This window comes from Oreochromis aureus, linkage group 2 (genome assembly GCF_013358895.1).
Source record: "Oreochromis aureus strain Israel breed Guangdong linkage group 2, ZZ_aureus, whole genome shotgun sequence".
In the NCBI taxonomy this organism is placed as follows: domain Eukaryota; kingdom Metazoa; phylum Chordata; class Actinopteri; order Cichliformes; family Cichlidae; genus Oreochromis; species Oreochromis aureus.
The window spans coordinates 13,813,189-13,833,818 of record NC_052943.1 but is presented as its reverse complement, the minus strand read 5'-3'; the positions used below and the strand labels follow the sequence as shown (position 1 = coordinate 13,833,818).

The 20,630-nt window shown below is 40.2% G+C and overlaps 1 protein-coding gene across 3 annotated transcripts; it reads right to left on the bottom strand.

Annotated features, from left to right (window-relative positions):
* Positions 1-802: 802 nt before the first annotated feature.
* stx3a (syntaxin 3A) lies at positions 803-18,452 on the bottom strand. Of its 3 annotated transcripts, XM_039618800.1 has the most exons (12): positions 18,038-18,452; positions 9,534-9,608; positions 9,300-9,399; positions 9,108-9,182; positions 8,897-8,967; positions 8,232-8,340; positions 8,063-8,136; positions 7,302-7,436; positions 6,422-6,532; positions 4,245-4,364; positions 1,518-3,940; positions 803-1,417 (listed from the first exon to the last, which is right to left on the bottom strand). In XM_039618800.1, exons 1-10 carry the CDS (start codon positions 18,065-18,067, stop codon positions 4,278-4,280), a joined length of 867 nt encoding a protein of 288 aa, XP_039474734.1. In that variant the 5' UTR covers positions 18,068-18,452; the 3' UTR covers positions 803-1,417; positions 1,518-3,940; positions 4,245-4,277. The 3 variants fall into 3 exon arrangements, with proteins under 3 accessions (XP_039474734.1, XP_031610494.1, XP_039474750.1); XM_031754634.2 differs by having other exon boundaries at positions 803-3,940; XM_039618816.1 differs by lacking the exon at positions 4,245-4,364.
* Between the last annotated feature and the right edge of the window lie 2,178 nt (positions 18,453-20,630).

Here is a 20,630-nt window from a genome sequence, read left to right as displayed (position 1 = left end):
ATCTGAAGATTTTATGCCTTTACACTTTTTCTGACAGCATGCACAATGAAAGTAATCAGAAATGCACCACACACCTTGTGATATCTGGCAGAATTAGGAAATTATTCCATAATTTTGGAATAATACTAAAGGAGGACCTAAAATTATCATAGCTGGCTACAGTGGGGGGCATTAAGAATGAGAGATATTGCTCTTGTAATGAGCAGCAGTTCTCTGGGTTAGACTGATTTGAACTGATGGGGGCGCAAGAGTAACTCGAATGACCACTCGTTACAAGGTGTGCAGAAGAGCATCTCTAAACCCGTTGAACCTTGAAGCAAATGGGCTACAGTAGCAGTAGACCACATCGGGTGCCACTTCTGTCATTTAAGAACTGGAAACTGATGCTACAATTTACACGCGGTCACCAAAACTGGACAATAGAGACTGGAAAAACTCTGTTTGTTCTGCGACATTTGGATGGTGGGGTCTGAATGTGGCGTGAAGAATATTAAAGCATGGATCCGGCAAACACAGAGCAGGAAAACGAGCGCACCCTCATCTGCTGCTTGCCCCGCATCGTGTGGTTGGGCGGGGCTTGCAGCTGGTTAGAAAGAACAGCGAGATGGGGATGAAACGAGGTCAGGAAGGCTCCTCATCCGCGGATGCAAAGTCGTGCTTATATCAGCTGCTGCATTTACGTCTTTGACATAGTAAAATAGCTCCACACGGCCGGTGCTATGCAAGTCAGGGTCATCGGGATCCCTCCATGCAAAGAGGTGATCAGCTGAGCCTCATGCAAGAAGCGAGCCGCACACAGCACTCGGTGTAACGCACAGAAATTTTATTACATAACAGGCTTTACTGAGACAACACACAGCCAGTGAGAGACTGACAGCCGCTGTTACGGAAAACCACATCAGACAGATCTCACACACAACAAAGTCACGCACATTTTTAACCATAATTATGACAAACAGGCCAGAAAATACCACTAAACTGGACACTTTGGAACAGATCATTTTGGAACCGAGACAGTAAAATAATCGAATATATAGATAAAAAAAAAAAGAAAGAAAAGAAAATGATTAAAATGTTGTCTTCCGAAGTTCTATTTTCTCCTGAAATTGATAATTTCTCTAAATATGGGGTTTTCCCTTGATGCACCACCAGGAGGCGCTAGAGTATACGATTACAAATCACATGTCAAGTCACCTGGCTGTGAACAGTCAGGCTGAGACATCTACACACAATACATTTCAAACACTTCATACAGCAAGAAAATGGTTTACATTTCAATTAATAATAAAAGGGAAAGTGAACGGGACGAATGTGGTTTTTTGTTTTTAAATATTTTATTGTATATAAATAAGGGGGTGGGGGGTGGGGTCAAGGAGCATCAAGGAAATATTCCTAATTTTGGAGAAATCCTTCGTGCCTAGAAAAACCACACAGAGACAAAAGAAATGCAGTCTTTAAGCATTCAGAGAGTCCGCATAAACAATAGCACTGAAAGGCTGATGCAGGTGTTTTTTTACCTGTGTAGAACATTTTTTATGAGAAGAAGCTGTAGAGATAGGAGAACCCAACGATCCCAATGATGGCACAGCACAATGTAATCATCATCTTTTTCTGAAGATGCAATCAGAAACGCACAGTCAGACAACAAAGAGAGGAATCGGGCTTTACTTTGCAAGCCAACGCAATTATCAACATTGATCGACACTGGTTTGAGGAAACAATTGAGCAAAAGCAGAACAAAGGGTCATAGAGGTTTGTGTGCAACTGTGTGTGTAAAGAGACAGGAAAGGTGAAACAACTTACCCCCCTTTTTTGACACGTGTGCACCAGGCTTTAAAAGCTGTACTTTGCAACACTGTGGTTAACATGCTGACAGCAGCTACTACACTCCAATAAAACACACATACACCACTTTGCAACGAGCAGTCAAATTCAGTTAGATAATTCCATTTCTGCAAGTCAAACACGACAAATAAACACTGGGTAATTTAACACATAAAATCTTTAATTTCTGATAAAATCATTGACATTTACACAGGTAAAAAAGCTTCAATTTTCTCTTATGTTCCAGTCTGTCCCAACGGCTCAAATAAAATAGATTGTGCCCCTAAATGATGATGATGCTCCGGGATTCTCAATTTCAAGTGCTTCATACAAAACCACAGTTTAAAATGTAATTCATGCTTAAATTGCAACATTGTTTTACTGAAATCGGCCTACCCCCTTATGTCAGGGCTTCTCCTCATGACTGGTTGGTATTGTTTTTGTGTACGGCTGGAATCACGTGCTTTAATTACCCTGTTAAAGCCACTAAATGACAACCAGTGCACTTTGGTTTGGTAAACTGTCAGTTCCAAAGATTGTCTTTACCTCAACATGAAATGAAATGAATGAAATGATGACAGACAACCATTACTGAATTCAACAGGGAGGTACACGTTGCTTAAGCTAATGTGATCTAATACACAGCCCTGCAAAAATCCTGTCGTCTTGTGCATTCATGCTTTTGTCTTTTTTTGAAAATACAAGTTTTCTATTTACATTAAAATGACTTCTTTAAATTAAAAAAAAGGAGGTATAATGTTCATTTTAGTTTAAATTGTTCATTAAGACTCGTTGGGCTTTTTGGAGGACGTACTTTGTGGTGCGGATGAACTGGTTACAGTAAGAGGTGTTTGTAATATTGTCCCCACCCCCCACATTCACTAATGAGGACAGTCTAAATATTAGACACACCTATGAAGTAAAGAGCAGCACACATACAGCCTCCGCGATGTTTAAAAACGTCAAACCATTACATCTCTAAGGCTGTGTAAACAAAAACTGAACATTATCACCTTCGCAAACATCAGATGTACTGCAGGGCTGTGTCTAAAACTGGCAACTCAGTAGTAAAACCTAAAATATGCCTGTTAAGGCATTTCCCAGTAGTAAGACAAGACTAGCCAAGGATACTTTACAGAGTGCCCATTTGTATGTGACAACATAAGCAACATGTCTTAGAATAGTACAATAAATACAAAAAGACTATTCTGGCACTTATGGGAAACAAACCACTAGTGTTACTACTAGACTCTCTAAAAATCCTTTGGCATTGAAATATTTCTACAGCACTTTAACAGGAGGAGTAACTGTGTCTATACATGTAAAAGCTTTGGTTTGGGTTGTGAAAAGGATCAAATTTCAGCTCATCACACGCGCCTGTAAGTTCATGAAATGTGTTCCCATAAGTGCAATCCTTCACATTTGTTTTTGTTTTGTTTTTTTAAACAACCAGTGATAATTACAGATATCTGAGTTATGCATTTGGAAATGTTAAAGTGCTGGAACTCCCCAAATCCTAACAACAACAACAACAACAACAACAACAACAACAAAGAAATCCCACAGCAGTGAAAATTCACTGGGGAGATTTTCAATCATAAAATCATGTCAATGCTCCAAAAAAAAAAAAAAAAAAAAAAAAAAAAAAATCAGGGAGTTTATGTGCTTCTGAAAGCTTTCAGATGACAAATGCTTCCCAGCTGATTCTTTGGCAGCAAATGTTGAACAGTGAAATGTTTAGTGACACTGAAGTGATGTTTTATTTCCCAATTCCCTTTTCGCCTTCACAGAGGTACAATAGACAATGTACCTCATATGTCAGCTTTGGTCTTGTTTCCTCTTTTGCAGCAGAGCATCCTCAATTGTCCAAAAGTGAGGGAGACCTCAGTGTGTTTTATTCGATTGAAAATATCTGCACTTTAATATTCTTATGCCCATATGGAGTGATCAGGATCAGTTTTTCCTTCTGCAGGCAGGCTGATGACTAACGGTGAGGATGTTGAATACACAGATGATGAGATGATGGCAGCGATCAGCCCTATAGTGTCTGGGTGAGGATGATGATGAGGATAATGAGAAGAACCACGGCACAGACCACAGAAATAATGATGATCTTCTACAGAGAAGGAGAAACATACACAGAAACAGCGTTGATGATGGGATACCTACAACTGAAAAACACCCACAAACTCAACACCAGCTGGGACTAATTCGCCACTACAGTAACCAGAGGCAAGAGGCCCAGAACAGGAGAATAACAACACACCCAAAGTACTTCAAACAAGCACACACACCTCGAGTAAGCCCTCTGGATAGTAAGAAAACACACACTGAGCCTCAAAGGAAGTGCAAACTCCTTCCCAAAGCATGCCTAACAGACACACACCCATTATACAGCAGGTATTTGCTCAATTACTCACCCTTAGCGCTTCTCTTACTCAAATAACTCATCATCATTTCTTTAATCCCACTGACAACCCGATTGCCAGAGCCACTATGATCACCAAGATCACCACAATCACAATTATTATCACCAGTTTCTGTTGGGGACAATTAAGACATAAATTATCAGATCCAATGTCAGTGTGAAAACAGCAGGACATCAGGTCTGTACTATATGACAACAGCAGATGTATCAGATAACATCGATTACTCTTGAGGCTTATTTGCCACAAAAACTCTGCACATTAGTATTGCTCAAGATTGAAACAGGATCAGGGTTGATTGTCTGTTGTCCTGACAATACAACAGTTTGCCTTTGCACACACAATCGGTGACAGCCAGAAGCAAGCACACAACATCTCCAACCCTACAACACAGCAGCAGTTGTGGTTACAGCTTTTATGTGAAAACTGCACATCAACACAGTAAGGATGAAGCTGAAGAGAAAGGACAGAAAGAAAAGAAGCTGTGTGTGTGTGTGTGCGAGCACGTGTGTGCGTGCGAGTCGGTGGGAGGGAGGATGCTTTTTATTCTGCTACGTGTTGCTGGGCAGGTCACAGTGGTGTTTAAAGCACAGGGTTCCACAGGCCACAGGGCGGTAACGGAGCAGGTAGAAGGGGTCGGAGAGCACAAGTCATCACAGGGGGAGGTGGGAATGGTCTTCAAACAGGTTTCCCAAAAGCATCCTCTAGTGGAAGAGGAATTCCAACTATTCCCAACCTGAAAACAATAAACAACCGTGAGCAGGAGCTGCCTTCAGGACTTCTGCTTGATGATTGTTGGGGTTGAGGACTGTGTGCAGGCCTCTCTGGGACGGGATCCTTCTGAGGACAGAAGACACTGGGGACACCGCACAAGAGCTTGTGACAGGTTGTTTGTTTTTAACCATCCCACACACTGATGGTATGTTATCCAATGGTAGTTAACAGCTGTATCATCTCCACACTAGTTAATGCTATCAGTGTGTGTAAATCTAAATTAGGGGAGTTAATGTTACAGATCTTTTAAGGGTACCTGCCAGAAGAATTAACACCACTTACAATGTTTGTTATCCAGTTAAAAAGACCCATCAGGAGCTACTGTATCTAAACGTAAAGTCTAAACATGAAAAGGAAGGTTAACCAGGGGAGACATCTTTACTTTTTGTTTTTTTATTATTGCTCATACAGCTTATTGTGGATTCAGAAAACCCCCTCTAAGTGCATTTAATAAGTCACTAACTTGTAAATGTTGAAGGTCAAGCTTCTACGTTTGAAATCAAGTCTTAGGGGTCAAAGTACCCTATATACCTTAGCATTTAAGAGGACAATTTTCAAAAGCCCAAAAATCTATTATTTTGTTAACAGAGTTAGCACTTTTCACTGATGAGGACTTAAACAAAAAAAAATATTGTCAAGAAAAAAAATTATCTTAACTTTTGAAGTCTGTTTAGCCTGAAGGACTTTTTACAAGGTTTACTACCCTGTACAACCTGCATTACACCTGCATGACGGTGCAGTTTCATTAGGTTCTGCTCAACATGAGACAGAAGAAGGCAGACTACATTTCCATGTGCCGAACATATTGTAATTCACAGTCAGGCTGGAGAACAGTTTTTTTGTCCCATGGTATCAAAGTTATTCTGTTTAATTTATATTTTTAATCTTTGTCCTGCTTGTTCAGAACTATAACTAGATTTGTAAATGCAAAGTTATTAAATAAATAATTCCAGTGCTTTTGGGAAACCTGACCATTGTTTTCGATGATTATCACTCACACGGCGAGCCTCTTGCTGAAACTTTGCAGCTTTTTTAGTGTCTGCAACAGCGCGCTCCACAAAGCCCACCGACTGGTCCATGTTGCTCTCGATCCTGTCAATCATTCCACCCTGATGTAAACGGCACCAGAGGTAAAGAAACGCAGCAGCGAAATTAAACAGAAAGAGAGAGAAAAAGACAAGCACCAGCAATGCAACAGTTGGTGCGAATGGCAACGTGTGCGAGTACTGGGCGAGGGAGGGTGAGAGAGACATGGCGAAGGGAGGATATGTAGGCACACTATGTGGTTTAAGTGTGTCAAACAGTGAGGAGTGCAACAGTATACAGAAGATAAGCAGGAAAAAAAGAAAAGCAGCTTGGTGCTATGACTGGAAAGAAAAGAAAAAAAAAGACATTACCTTGCGTGCTTTGGTCTGATACCTTACAGCTTTTTTGGTCTGTTCCTTTGCTGCTTCTATGTGGTCCACCGACTTGGCTATATTCTGCTCTATGTTTTCTACCAAGTCACCCTGAAAAACATGCAACATTCTGTAAGGTACTGACACTTAAGCAGAAATGAGAAGCAGATTGGGTTAAATACAGAGGAATACATCCAGTTAGAGGGGTATTACATGTTCACTGAACAGTTAGATTGCCAACACCTGCACTGAGAATCTCAGGGGTTTGTTTTGAATTCTGACATTTAACTTTAACTTGAATCACTTTTTATAGCCTCATATAGAGATCTATAAGGAGAGATCCAGGACGTTAGCCTTAGTGGAGAATTAGCTCTGCAGGCACCCTTCTAGTTCTCTCCTGTAACTCAACTTTCAAACATAAAACTGGAATTAAAAGTGGCAAGAAAAAAAATATCCAAAACAATCTCACAGCACAACATGAAACATGTGCATAACAACAACCCTTACCTTACAAAGCCTTTTCCTCAGACAGCATGGTGCAAGCAACAAGAAATATGTGGTTATATTTAGTTAAGAGGCTAACAGTAATGTCCCTGTACCAGCTAGTGAGAAGTTTGTTGACCTTGATGATTTATTCACTAATGCATTTCTATTGGTACCGTTAATGCAGAGTGATGGGATGGAGGTGACAGTGGCAGAAGAGCGCAAAGAGTAAAGGAAAGACATGCAGCTGGAAAAGAGTAAACAGAGTAATGATGTGCAAAGAGTTGGATACAGTCAGGGCTGAACACAAGGCCATGGAGAGGATTTAAGGATGGATTCAATGAATGAACAAGCAAATAAATTCGAATGAAATGACAGGCAGGTGGATGCAGAGTACCTGGCTCTCGACCAGCATGGCGATGTCTACAAACATATCGTGCAGCTCCTTAATACTACTCTCCAGACGGACGATGTCTTTGTGTCTGGCTTCAATCTCATTCAGGGCTTGTTTGGAGATCCCCGAGTCTATAATCTGTGCAAAGGAGAGGCTTAACATTACCGCACAGCATCAGTTAAAACACATGTGGCTAAATGAATATTTGGCATTGATTCAAATCAATGTGTATTCGCTTAAAATGGCACCAAGGCAGAAAACAGTTGTTGTGAAAGAGCCTTAAAATCTAAAATCTATTCAAGGACACCACTACACAACAGTCCCGTCCTTCCCAGCAGCTGGACTGTTTTTCTCCTTAACAGTTAAGTTAGGTCAAAGTCTAGCCTGTTTGTTACAGGAATGTGAGACGCCGTATCTGAAAATATCAAGTCAAGCTGTGTGTCCTTGTGCAAGAAATTCCTCCATACTTGTATATTTTTTTATCAACGTGAGCTCAGAGAATCTTGGCTACATTTTCAAGTTTTTCCAGCTGCTGCGTGTAGCCAAAGCACCACAACACAATGCTCCTTATCTCAGTGTGTCATGAGCAGACTGAGTGCGAGTCAGGTCGACTCCTAAGCGCTAATAATTAGCTGACACAAGCAGTTTTAAGTTTTACTGAGAAACGGACGACTCGGCTTTCACAGTTCAACCACATCATGATGGAGTTAACGTTAAGGTACGTTAAGGAAAATGCATATACGTGCACAAACGCACTCTCTTACCCCTGCAGTGAACACAGCAGCATTACCACCCTCCAACATCTCCTCTAGTTCTTCATCCGTAGTTGCTTTTCCAGCTGGAGAGGAAAGGGAAAAAGGAAAAGGAGCGGGATTAATGACAAAGACGACAATGGAATCGTCAGATGTCTTTGTTGGTGTCGCTGTGACTCACTGATCTCGAGCTGTCTCTGAATACGTCCTTTACTCCTCTCCCGGAAATCCACCTGAGCTTCATTATACTTTGTCATCACCTCCACAAACTTCCTAGACAGCACTGCATGCTGGGAGGTAACAGAATAACCATGAAAGAGCTTATAAGTAACACTTTTAAATAATGAATGCAGAAACCTAAAGATAAAGACACGTGTATTTGTCCCATCTTCCTCCCCTCACCCCCAACCAGTTGCAGTAGATGACTGCCACGCCCCAAACCTCGTTCTGCTGCAGGTTTCTTCCTTTTAAAAGGGAGTTTTTCCTTCCCACAATCACCAAAGCACTTGCTCATAGGGTTTCATTTGATTGTTGGAGTTTTCTGTGTTTTCTCTGTACTGTTGTAGGGTCTTTACCTTACTATATGAAGCACCTTGAAGCAACTGTTGCGGATTGATTGAAACTGAATATTTTAGAAATGCCAAACCTCTTAAAGCAGAAGTATTAACAACCACCCTCTTCTCTTGATTCTCTATTTACCCACTTTTACCTACTCTTTACCTAAAATACAAAAAATAAGACCATCAGAAAACAAACTTCACATACAACGCCCAGCATGAGGGGGAAGTTCACAACCAAAGCGCTTTCTCAAAAGGTTACTTGAATCGTCTGAAGGAGATGATTTACCTGTGATTTACGTATCCGCGTGTCAGCCGACACCCTCTCCTGCTCTTCCGACTCCAGATTTCTCTCAATGGCTGGGAAGAAGGCAGAGTTACTTCACTTAAATAACCTTGAACTGATTAAATATAACAACTATTCACTTGTTTACTAATCCAACAAACATACAAGTTATTCATAATGACAGGCTGTATGTAGAAATGGGAGCAGGACTCACTCTTGAGTTTGTTCCTTGCACCGTTGGCCAACTTCTTTATGTCATTGGTGATCGCCTCCAAATCCTCCTGTGTTTCTGTGCAGGATACAGCATAGTGCAGATTTTCAGTGCTGATGCCTTTCCTGATCAATGTTGTGTTTTTTGTAACGCAAAAAAATGAAGTAAATGTCAAAGCTGGTCAAAGCTTCTTACTCTGATCTGATGTGGGAGCAGACAAGATGACAGAGTAAAGCTTTTTCACTTCTGTCACGTTCTCATCGATTTTATCAATATTGTTTCTGATTGCCTCGATCTGTAACACAAGGACACACCGCAAATGGCAAACACATGCAAATCACACCATCTTAGAATGTGCAGGTCCTCGTGAATGCAAGTGAAGCAAAACAATAACACTCAGTGCATACATACACCCATAGCAGCACTTACCTCCGAAAAGAACTCATCCATGAAGCCTGCGTTGTCCACAGCAATCTCCACGTCATCATCATCTTGATCACACACCTATAAGAATAAACAGAAAGAGCAGGACTAAGTGCGTGAGGTGGACAGACCCACAGGCCTTATATTTCTCAATGGCTTTTCATCAACCTGTTGTCTTTAGGTCAAGAGCTGACTAGTTGCTGCACATTTATGGTATTAATTATTTAATCCATATTTTGGGGCTTCACCAGAAAGAAAACCAGCACTGCTAACACTCCACTGGATTAAAGATCCATACAAAACCCCCTAAAATTCGTTTTTAAATCCAAAACCAGCCATTTGTTTAGGACATCAGTAAAATGTTAACTATTCAAAATGCCTTACAACAACCTGCAAGAAGACAAAGTAGCTGAAGTTGAGTTTATACAACTTTAATCAGAGGACTTCCTGTTTGGTAATTGTGGGCAGCGTTGTCCTGCTTTCATGTTTCGTGCTAAAAAAAACTATTTCAACCTAATTTCAGTATGGAAATTAAAGGAGAGGTACCGTAGTTTAGTGCATTTTCAGCATACATGTTATTATTAGTTACATAAATCAACAGGATAAAAGAAAAAATAAAACTCTTAGCTCATGTGCGCATGTGAAGCATGTGTCCTGAAGTAGTGACATTGGTTGAAAATGTGAGGTAGTAAGTCCTGCAGTCCACTAATTAAAAGTTTTGTTTTACAAGAGGTAAAAATACTGTACATTACTGAAACCCCACCAAATCAAAGTTAAGACTCTCAAATTGAGCAAACAATTTCAGCTCAAACAACAGAATCTTAGTATCAGCAAAAAAGTATAATTTAACCTCCCCAAAAGCCATAAAATGTGGAAGCTGCAGTTTCTGTCATTTTGAAAAGAAAGTCCCTGTGCTCTGTCAGCCCAGCCGCCACACATGCAACATCAATGGAAAGCCCAGGATTTCCCCTAGACTCCTGTGGAGATTCAGAAATTCTTTTATTGCTGCTATATAACCTGCATCATTATAATTGCATTAAGAACATGTTTTACAGCATTATTTTATTGGTAATATTTCTTACAGGGTTCATGTTGCATTGGAGATGTTTGTCATCACATTGACCTTTTCTATTTACAGGTTTAGGTATGATCAATCTATACACATTGCATATTTGTGCTTATTTGGAGTTGATGTTCCAAAAGGGTCTTAAGCTTCACTAGCAACGGTTCAGGTGATACATGCTGAGGGAAGATGAGAACATAGAAGGTTGATTGCATGCATGCTTACAATACACAATAAATCTAGTAATAGGCCTGAGCGAAGGCCCAAATGTATTTTGCTTCTTTTTGTAACCTGTTGCACTTTGGTCTACTTGGTGACTGATGACCAGAGTCAGGGACTAGCCTCAGAGACCCTGAAGCTTGAAATGTATTACCTTGTATGGAAGGTGTTATCAAGGAGAGAGGTCTTATGTCTGTTTATAGCCATTAAAGATGTATAAGGTGCACCATTGACGGTACACAATGTATTTTTACTCTGTGATTGACGCACTGGGGGCGTGATCCCTAAATGCTATAAAAATCAGCGTCCAGTGTATTTTTGGGGGAGATATAGTGAAGGCATATGCTGATATTTTTTCTCTGCTAATAAACTCATCGTTTGATTGCACTTTTCTGGGGCCTCCGTGGTTTGTTTCTCTGGTCTGCATTTGATCGATCTCACAACACTCCATAAATTGTGCTTGACGTAGAGGTCTCAGACTCATGCCCCCGACAGAGGACAAAAATGAACTAGTGGGTGTTAGAAGAATAACCTCAATATCAGTGCCTCCAACACTGTCAAACAGCACCACAGACTAGCTTGCAGATTTCCCGATCCAGATCTGGGAGGATCACATCCGGAGAATGCCCAGTTGGCGTCTGCAGTGCAAACAGGCATGTGGAGGCCATACATGTTACCGAGCTATTTTATAACAATTGGATCAGCCTGGAGATCAAACCCATCTAAGACGTTCTCATGTATTACATATTACTTTAGCATTAAAGTATATTTCCTGTGAAATATACTGAATAAATAAATAATGACATAACCATCCATGGTTCAAAACCAATCTTCCATCCACTTTCTTAACTACTGATCCAACTAGCAGTGTACACCCAGCATCCCCCTGGGGGCTCCAAACCTCTGTTTAAATAATTCAAAGCCACGTCCGTGTCCGTTAAACTCTGCACTTGTTAGTTTTTGTATCTCTAAAACCTTACAATAACAGTATTTAAATTAAACCTTTAACACTGGTGCAAAAAATTGAGGTCAGCAGTGGAGGCTCCAGGAAGTTCCTGTTCCCAGCCAGAAGTTAGTCTGGTATTCACCTATAAAGACCACACCCAGAAACTTCAACACTTTGGTCCTCGCATGGATTATACTGTGGTTAGTTGTGAGCTTTAGAAGTGCTGCTAGGGGAAGTATTTCCCGTCTCAATGCAAAGCTAAACAAACTGGCTGTTTGGAGTCTGATGAGAAGAAGGATCTCTCTATCTGTAGGGTAAATACGAAGCCTCAAACAACCAAACAACATTAAAGGAAGTGTCTTCAAATCACACTGTTAGACGATATCTTAAATTAAAATAAATAAATAAGCAGCTGTGCTTTCTTTAAACAAAGTAGAGTCAAAATAATTAAAATTAGTTTAATTTAAAATTTAATTTACAACTTTACACATTTATTTTAGAGAGTTTCTCTGTTTAATGTCTTTTTTCTGAAGTTTTTCTGATTGGGGAGGAAAAGCCACCGAACACCGTTTAGACCGTGAGCCTCCATGCAAAGCTATACTAATGAAAGTGCTTCCTGGTTAGCAGCTCAGCCTGACCCTAATCAGTTTACATCCAGCATTTCATCAGAACGCTTGACGCTGCTGACTATACGTGTCACAAGTGACGGGCAGTAAACACAAGTCAGCACTGATGGTTTGCTACGCACGCGCTAAGCACTGGCAGTGAATATTTAACGTCTAGGACCAGAGGCAGGCTCCAAGATGTCAACCAATTTTCACTCTAAGCTGACTTTAACAAAACTGAGGCAGACTGAACGGACATCATGGCCACGCTGTGACAGTGTTTGATAAAGCGAGAGAAAAAAAAAAAAAAAAAAAAAAAAAAAAAGCAGCTCTATTTGCTTCCTCCCTTCTAATTACTTCCGCTTTTAAGTTAAATATGTTCTGATCAGACACCCGATGAGCTGTTCCAGGCGTTTGTGCTTTGTGACAGGTGACTCTGTGTGACCTGCAGAGGTCCACAAATTTGGAATAAGCTTCAAAGCACTGATTTAGGTTAGTATGATAATGTATGTTGGAAATTAAAGATGTATTTGCTGTATATTACCTGAGGTTTGGGCTCTTACTTATGGAGAGGCCCATTTCACAAATAACCATCTTTTTTGGAATTTGTATTTTAATTGATTTGTGAAACCTTTGGCTCTTCAGGTGTGCACCTGGGTCAAAGTCGAGGCACTGAAAATGTTAAGACGTCATCCGTTTGATGCCTCTGATCTCATATCGACTGACTCACACACAGTATTTACAATAGTAAGAATAAATATAATAAATATTACGGTTCATTCACGCTGCACCTGTCCTGTGCTCCTGTTGTGCTTCTTTTCACTGTCATATTCAAAAAGTAAGCATTTTCTTTTGCAGTCCTCAGTTTCTGGAGAGTTTCAACATTTCCGGACATTTTACAGACAAAAATGATTAACTGAGAGAATAATCAGCAGATTCATCAGTATTGAAAGTAATCATTAACCCTTCTGGGCAGTAACATTTACTGCAACTGCATGAATGCCGACTTTTAGACTTGGCCTTTAACCTTCCAGCCTTCATCTAAAATTTGAATTGCAAATGTAGCCGAGACCATTTGCTTCAGGCTGGCGTACCTACAGCAGTAGTTGAACCGAGTTTCCAGGACATAGTGCTTGCTTTTGAATCTCTCAGAGAGTTATTCATCAAACGCACCACTCAGACTCACGCACAGTCTCACACTGCATTTCTGCTCTTGTGAGATAAGACCAAGCACTCACTTCCTTCCAGTGTCTCTCATTCAGCAAAAACAAGAGGAAAGGGAGTGATGTGTGCACCAAACCAAACAACCAAAGACCACAAAGACACACACACACACACACACACACACACACACGCCACTGCTTGTAAAAACATCGTGATAATGACAAGAACAGTCAGAGGCAGTGACCTTATCCAAGTCATCAAGAAAACTTTAACAGCATTACTCAATAAACTCACTTGCTCATCTCATGACTTTACTTCACTTCAGAAGACACAAAGAAATTCTTGGATCAAATTCTTACAAACCACTTCAGCTTAAAGTTTGGGAGGTGGCCAACTCTTCGTGATCGGTTTGTGAGATGTCAAATATTTGGGAGGCATGTTTAGACAGGTGAACAAGGTTTATAAGAAACAATATCTAACATGAGCTTTAAATGGTGCTGTGAGCCAAAATCCAGCCCGACTGTCGGTGAATTAGATTTGCTCGCTTAGAAATAAAAAATAGAATAACAAACAAAAAACATGACAGCTATAATCTCATGCAGAAGATTGCATTTAAGATTTTGATGGCTGCACAGTGGGTAAAAATTAGGTCAAGTGGACATCAAGATTAGAAAACAGCAAACACCCAGCACAGCAACAGTGCATAAAAATCAGTCTGAGCAATTTCTTTTTCCCTTTTATGCAAACTTTTCCGTCATGTTCATTCTGTATACAAAGCATGTATACACAAACCGTGTGTCATGTTGCATAATTCTTCTTAACGAGGCAATGACTCGACAGAGTCTGAGGCAAACACGCTGACCATCATAAAATGGTTCATTATTCACCATCTTTAAGTTTTTCTGAAAAACTTAGAACTGCAAAAGTTAGAAGGAATCAAAGAAATGAATAAAAAACAACTTTATAAGCAACTCACGTCTTTAAGCTACTGAAAGCCAAGGGCCATTGTCATGTATACACAAGCCAGTTACTCTGACTGCAATCATGGCACAAATTCAATTTTCTTGCCAATTAAAGGAAACAAGGAGGTGATAAACTGCTAGATTTTGGCTCTGTAACCTCAGGCTTAGGCTATTTATAATGCAGTTATCTGACAAAAAGAATTTGGTTCACCCCTTCATCTAAAGATGATCGATTCTGGCTCCTTTTAGCTGCAAAGCTAAGCCTCAAAATGCGACATGTATGTAAGCTTGTTTCTGCCATGAAAAAACATCATTTTTTGCCTGCTGTTAGCAGCTGAGAATGGCGATAGTGGAGCTGAAACTATGTGGACACCAGTAGAGCTACAGGACAAGATCGACCAATCCGAAAAAAAGAAACAAATATAAAAACAGCAGAGGTTTCGATGAACAATAAAAAGTTAATAGCCAAGCAAAAAAAAAGAAAATCACTTTGGAAAGTCATTTGTAAGGATTTGTTGCTTCTTCAGGCTAATATGAAGTTCAGTTTTTGGACAATTTGTCGATAAATAATGCAGAAAATAATCAGATAAAATCCATAATAACATGAAATGTTAGTTACTGCTGTCTGAGCAACAGCATTTTCTGTGGGATGGTTTAAAAATGAGCTGCTAGCTTTAAAAGCAGTAGCACAGGGACCTGGGGTCAGATTTACAGCAGCGTGGTGACAGAAGCCCATTTAGTCCATCAGCAGTTTTGGTGATGCAAAGCATCTGACAAGGGATTTAAAAACTCCATATGGCAATGAAGACGCCATGTTTACGCTGTTACATTTTTACCACTGGGTGTAAAGTGCTTTGAGTGACTGATAAGACTAATAAAGTGCTACGTAACTGCACTCCATTTACGATTTGTGCTAGTATCTGCGTCAGGTTAGGAAGCAGAGCAGCACCAGAACCCCAACTCGTCACTGAAGACACAGAACTGAAAACCAGATGAGCTTGAATGAAAGTGCATTTGAAAATACTATGAGGGAACAGAAAGGCAGAACAACAGAAAGTAACAGTCATGTCAGTCTAGCTGACAACTGAGGTTACCAACTTCTCCTCACAGTATTTCTCTAAAAATACAAAAACAAAAAAAAGTGTTAAGAGGAGCTTGGCCGATAAGCTGCCACATGTAACAGTACAATAACTTCAGCAAATTACAATTCAGCGCTTCGTATGGTTTATAAAAGTGCCAAGGTCTTCAGCACGTCAGGTGATGTGATAATGATGCCTGTGGCGTAAGCAAACATTGACATGAACCCACACACACACGTACAGCCTAGATTACTGTCGGCAAGTTAAACATTAGAAAGGAAACTCAAGGAGGGAAATGAAGACAAAGGGATAGAGTGCGAAGATAAAGAAACACAGGAGTAAAGGCGGGTGAAAGTTGTCGGAAAAGATGCAAGTATTACTGGAGAAAAATTACAAATGTCACACGGCCTGCTTATAAACACAAGTCTGGCCTACTTCTGCTGACGTCTGTACTTCCTTTAACGTAAAGCCAACTGTGTTGTGATAAAGATATCTGGGAGTGGGGGGGAGGTGAGGAATACCACTGCTCAAACAATTTTAAAACACAGCAAATATTTGACCAGCAGTTTCAGGTCGCTATAGCAACACAACATCCCTCAACACACGCCATCATGAGTTACTGTACAACAGCAGCAGTATAACCCAATTCAGAAAAGAAGAGACAAGTGATATGAAAATGTGGGAGATTTGCACTGTACTGCATCATTATTGATATAGACACACTGGCCACTTTGCTAGAACCCCATTCCTTCAGAACTGCCTTAATTTCTTGGCATGCCAGAAACCTTCTTTTCAGTCCATCCTGACAGGATTGTATCACAATGTTGCTGCGGATTTGTTGGCAGGATGTCCATGATGTGAATCTCTCGTTTCATCGCATCCCAAAGGTACTCTACTGAAGTAAGTTCTAGTGGACACGGTCAACACAATACTCAATATAGACACTATCCTCCACACCACTAAACCACCACCAGCAGCCTTAATTGTTGAGACACACAGGAGGATCCATGCTTTTATGTTGTTAACAGCAAATTCTGACCCAACTACCTGAATGTTGCTCAGAAATTAAGACTCTTCAGATTATGCAACATTTTCCAGTTTTCTGTTGACCAATTTTGGCGCTGTGTTTGGTAAACCTCGGTTTCCTGTTCTTAACTGACACAAGTGACATCCAGGGTGGCTGTAGCTCAGGAGGTAGAGCAGGTCATCTGCTGATTGGAAGGTTGGTGGTTTGATCCCTGGCTCCCCCAGTCTGCATGCCGAATATCCTTGGGCAAGATACTAACCCCAAGTTGCTCTCCGGTGCATCCATTGGATTATGAATGTTGAGTATGTGTGTAGTTAGAAAACACTGATAAGCATAGGGAAAGAGAAAAGTTGCATGTTGTATAAAGCGCTACATAAGAGTCCAGTTACCATTACCATTTACATCCGGGGTGGTCTTCTGCTCCTGCCCATCTGCTTCAAGGTCAGAAATGCTCTCCTGCATACTTTGGTTGTAACAAGTGCTCATTTGAGTTACTGCTGCCTTTCCATCAGCTAAAATCAGTCTGGCCATTCTCCTCTGACCTCTGACAGCGACAAGGGATTTTCGCCCATAGAACAGCCTCTTACTGGATACATATTCTTTTTCAGACCATTGTCTGCAAACCCTAGAGGTGGTGGCGCGGGAAAATCCCAGTAGATCATTTTAGCATTTCTGAAATACTCAGACCAGCTCATCTGACACCAACAACTACACCACGCTCAGGATCACTTAAAAAACAAAATCACCCCTCTTCTCGATTCTTGACCATGCCTACATGGCTAAATAGGTTGCTGCCATGTGATTGAGTAGCAGACGAATAGGTCAAATGTCTGATTATCTTCATTTCTAAATAAATAGATAAACAAATTATCAAGGTCCTGGGACCAGATCCTTCTTTCTTAAAGAACTATAATAAAGTCTTCCCCTTTATCCAGCAACAGTTAATCAATACCAATGAAAACAGAGTGACTCACCTAAGTTATTTTTAGCCATGACACACCGGGATACATAAATTAAGCTCAATTTCACTGGAATTACTTGGGTAAATATGACCTGTTGGGCTGCAGTTCAGTTAATAAGAATTAGACTCTACTTCAGACCTTATGCTCAGACGTGAATGCACAAAACAATATATCTTGGATAACTTTCACACAGCACTTCCATTCCCAATCATTATCCAAGCTGTAATGCCACTACAGCCATCACATGAGTTACATCATCATATCTCACTATTGTTGTTTGTTTTGTTTTTTTATATATATATGCTACAATTTTTTCTCAATTTTTACTCTCTTAAATCAAAGAGAGTAAAAATTTTCTTTTACAAATACTAAACTCAAACATCTTAAAATGGTCGTTTCTCTTTTTCGGAGTGTACAGAGTCAATATTGATGAGTAAAAGGAGACACTTTCAGAAAACTCAACGTTTCCTAAACACTACTTACCGCTTTAAGCTGCTCCAATCGGTCCTTCATTTTTAGGCGGTTAGCTTCACAGTATTAAAATTAAGAAATAAACACAATATTGTGCAAAAAGGTTTAAAAAAAAAAAAAAAAAAAAAAAACTAGTCCCAATCTCCCAATTTCTCAGCCAGCTGCCAAGCTAGCTGTGCAACAGAGACCCACCGCCAGTAAGGCAGAAAATTAAACTCCCCAAAAGTCTTGACAGATGTGCCTGAGAAAACGACTTTTTTCTGAAAACAGGAGTCTTTCCGTCGCTTTTCCATACAATATGGCTGCTGGATTTGAAGCCAGTGTTTTTTCTTGCTAAATCTCCTCGCTCAGGGGATTAAAACAACAGTTGTGTGGAGCCGTATAATCTGTTTCTCCGCTGGCTACCAGTAATCATTCTAAAACGCACTTTTATGGCTAACGCATGCGCAGACAAGTCCCCCGGTCGCTGGGATGAAGCCACGCCCTGAGCCACCTGCACTCGTGATGCATTCAGGGATTGTAGGAATAATAAACTCACTAACCTGCCGATTTGTTGGAAACCTTTTTAAAAATATATAATAAGGAATCAAATGCGATTATTTTTGTCTTATCAGGGAATTTAGAGAAAGATATAGTGTCACAGAAGATAAACATCCACATAGTCTCACAACAGCTTAACAACATGCTGTTAAATATCAAGTAGCCTGGTTTATCCAGTATGAAGGTACTTATGAAGATAATAAAGAAGCCATAGTATGCCCACAAACATACAAAGGTAACAACTCTAACATACCAATTTTCACTATACTTTCGGGCTTTGTGGTATTATTGGTTAATTAGTATGATGTCATTAGTTTCACTGGTATGTGGTAATAAGTCAAAGTCCATCCATCTTCTTCCGCTTATCCAATCCAGAGCAGTGGCAGGGCTGAACTCCTTGTACACCTTGAACAGGCTGCCAATCTACTGCAGAAGTAATGCAGAGAAACAGACAACAGCCAGTTTTAGGATCATCAGTTAACCTAGAATACCTAGACAGAACATGCAAACTCCAGACAGAAAGGCCCCAGACTGGGTTCGAACCATGATCTTTGTTCTGTGAGACAAAGGGTTTGTTTTTCTACTGCTGGAAGAAGTGAAGTCAAATGATCAGCAACGAGATCATCGATCCAGAGGGAAACACGAATACTTGACACAAATGTCATTGCAAAAGTTGTTCTAATGTTGTTTCTCAAATGTGAACACCACTGTATTGCTGAAGTCACTGGCAATGTTTTTCAGTAAGTGATCATAACTTCACCTTCTTTCTACCATGAATGTCTGAACCAAAAGTCCCCACAATTAATCTATAGTTTAAGAGAGTTTCAGTCAAGACCAAAGTACTCCAATTAAATTAAAACCAATTAAAAGATCCTTCACACTGCCTGTGGGTTAAAACGTGTTTACATCTATTAACCAGATCTATCTTTGCTGTGTCTTTTCTTTTTTAGTTCAGCATGTGGATCACATTGTCATGCCAGTATGTTTACACTGTATTTACATGTCACACCTCAAGGTCAGAGTTCAAAGAGTTATGAGAGTTAATGAATTTTGAAGAGGAAAACAGCATGATTTATATGGTGGCCTGCAGCATGACTGGAGGATCACCACCTTACTCCTTACAGCAAAGTTTTTACTGCTGCCCCCTATTCATTTGCATTTTGGGATATTTTTGCCTTAACCATCGAGGGCAATATAAATGAAACATCACCTTTTATCCCCCCTTGACATTAAACCAGAGTCATAAAAAAAGGAAGCCTTAGAAAGCCTTGGAGTGAGCTGAAGACAATTTAATTTTAACGTAAGCTCATGTTAAAGCAAGTGATCAAGCATACTTATTTATGTATTTATTTTTAATTGCAGAGTTTGATACTCCTAGTTGCACAAGTGACCCAGGACAGTAAAATATAAATTATAAACTAAATCATAAACACTGTTCATCCCATCGGATGTAGAAAAACTGTAAACAACCCATGGTTTATGAGGATTTTATTATAAAGAGGCACTCATAGTATGATCTCTCAGTTAAGTTATCTTATTTAGGCCATGCGTTTTATTGGTTGCTTCACTTTACTGTGAAATATAATATTCTCTATTGGAAATGACAAATCTCGCGGTTTTTAACGTAAAGTAAATGTAGCACGAAGGGTTACCACGCTGATTGAGGGCATTACAGCAGCGTTAAGCCTGTTTTGGGGGGTGGTGTAACGGTAGTGCATGAAAAGCGAGATCGAACTAGGAGCAGTGTGTGTGTGTGTGTGTGTGTGTGTGTTAATAAAAATCAGTCAGATCATGGTTACGGAGGTTTTTAATCTGCCAATGAGAAGAAAAGAGCAAACACCTGTCTTCCTAAACTCAGGCAGCTCTATCCTGTTATAATGACTGCATATTTTAGTGTAATACGTGTACTCGTATTTTCACATGTGCAGTGTGTTTAGCAGCCAGCAGCAGTAAACATGAATGTAGGCCTAATGTTACAGCTGGGTGTCAGGGATCAAAATCACACTCTCCTCTCTCCCACCGTCACCCAATGCATCGTGATCATTTCCTCCCAGCTAAGCCGATA

Coding starts and splice junctions, on each gene's coding strand:
- stx3a (XM_031754634.2), bottom strand. CDS start 18,067: ATGAAGGACCGATTGGAGCAGCTTAAAGCG. Junction 9,183..9,299: donor TGCTCCCACATCAGATCAGA/GTAAGAAGCTTT, acceptor TATCCTGCACAG/AAACACAGGAGGATTTGGAG. Junction 8,137..8,231: donor TCAGAGACAGCTCGAGATCA/GTGAGTCACAGC, acceptor TTTCCTCTCCAG/CTGGAAAAGCAACTACGGAT.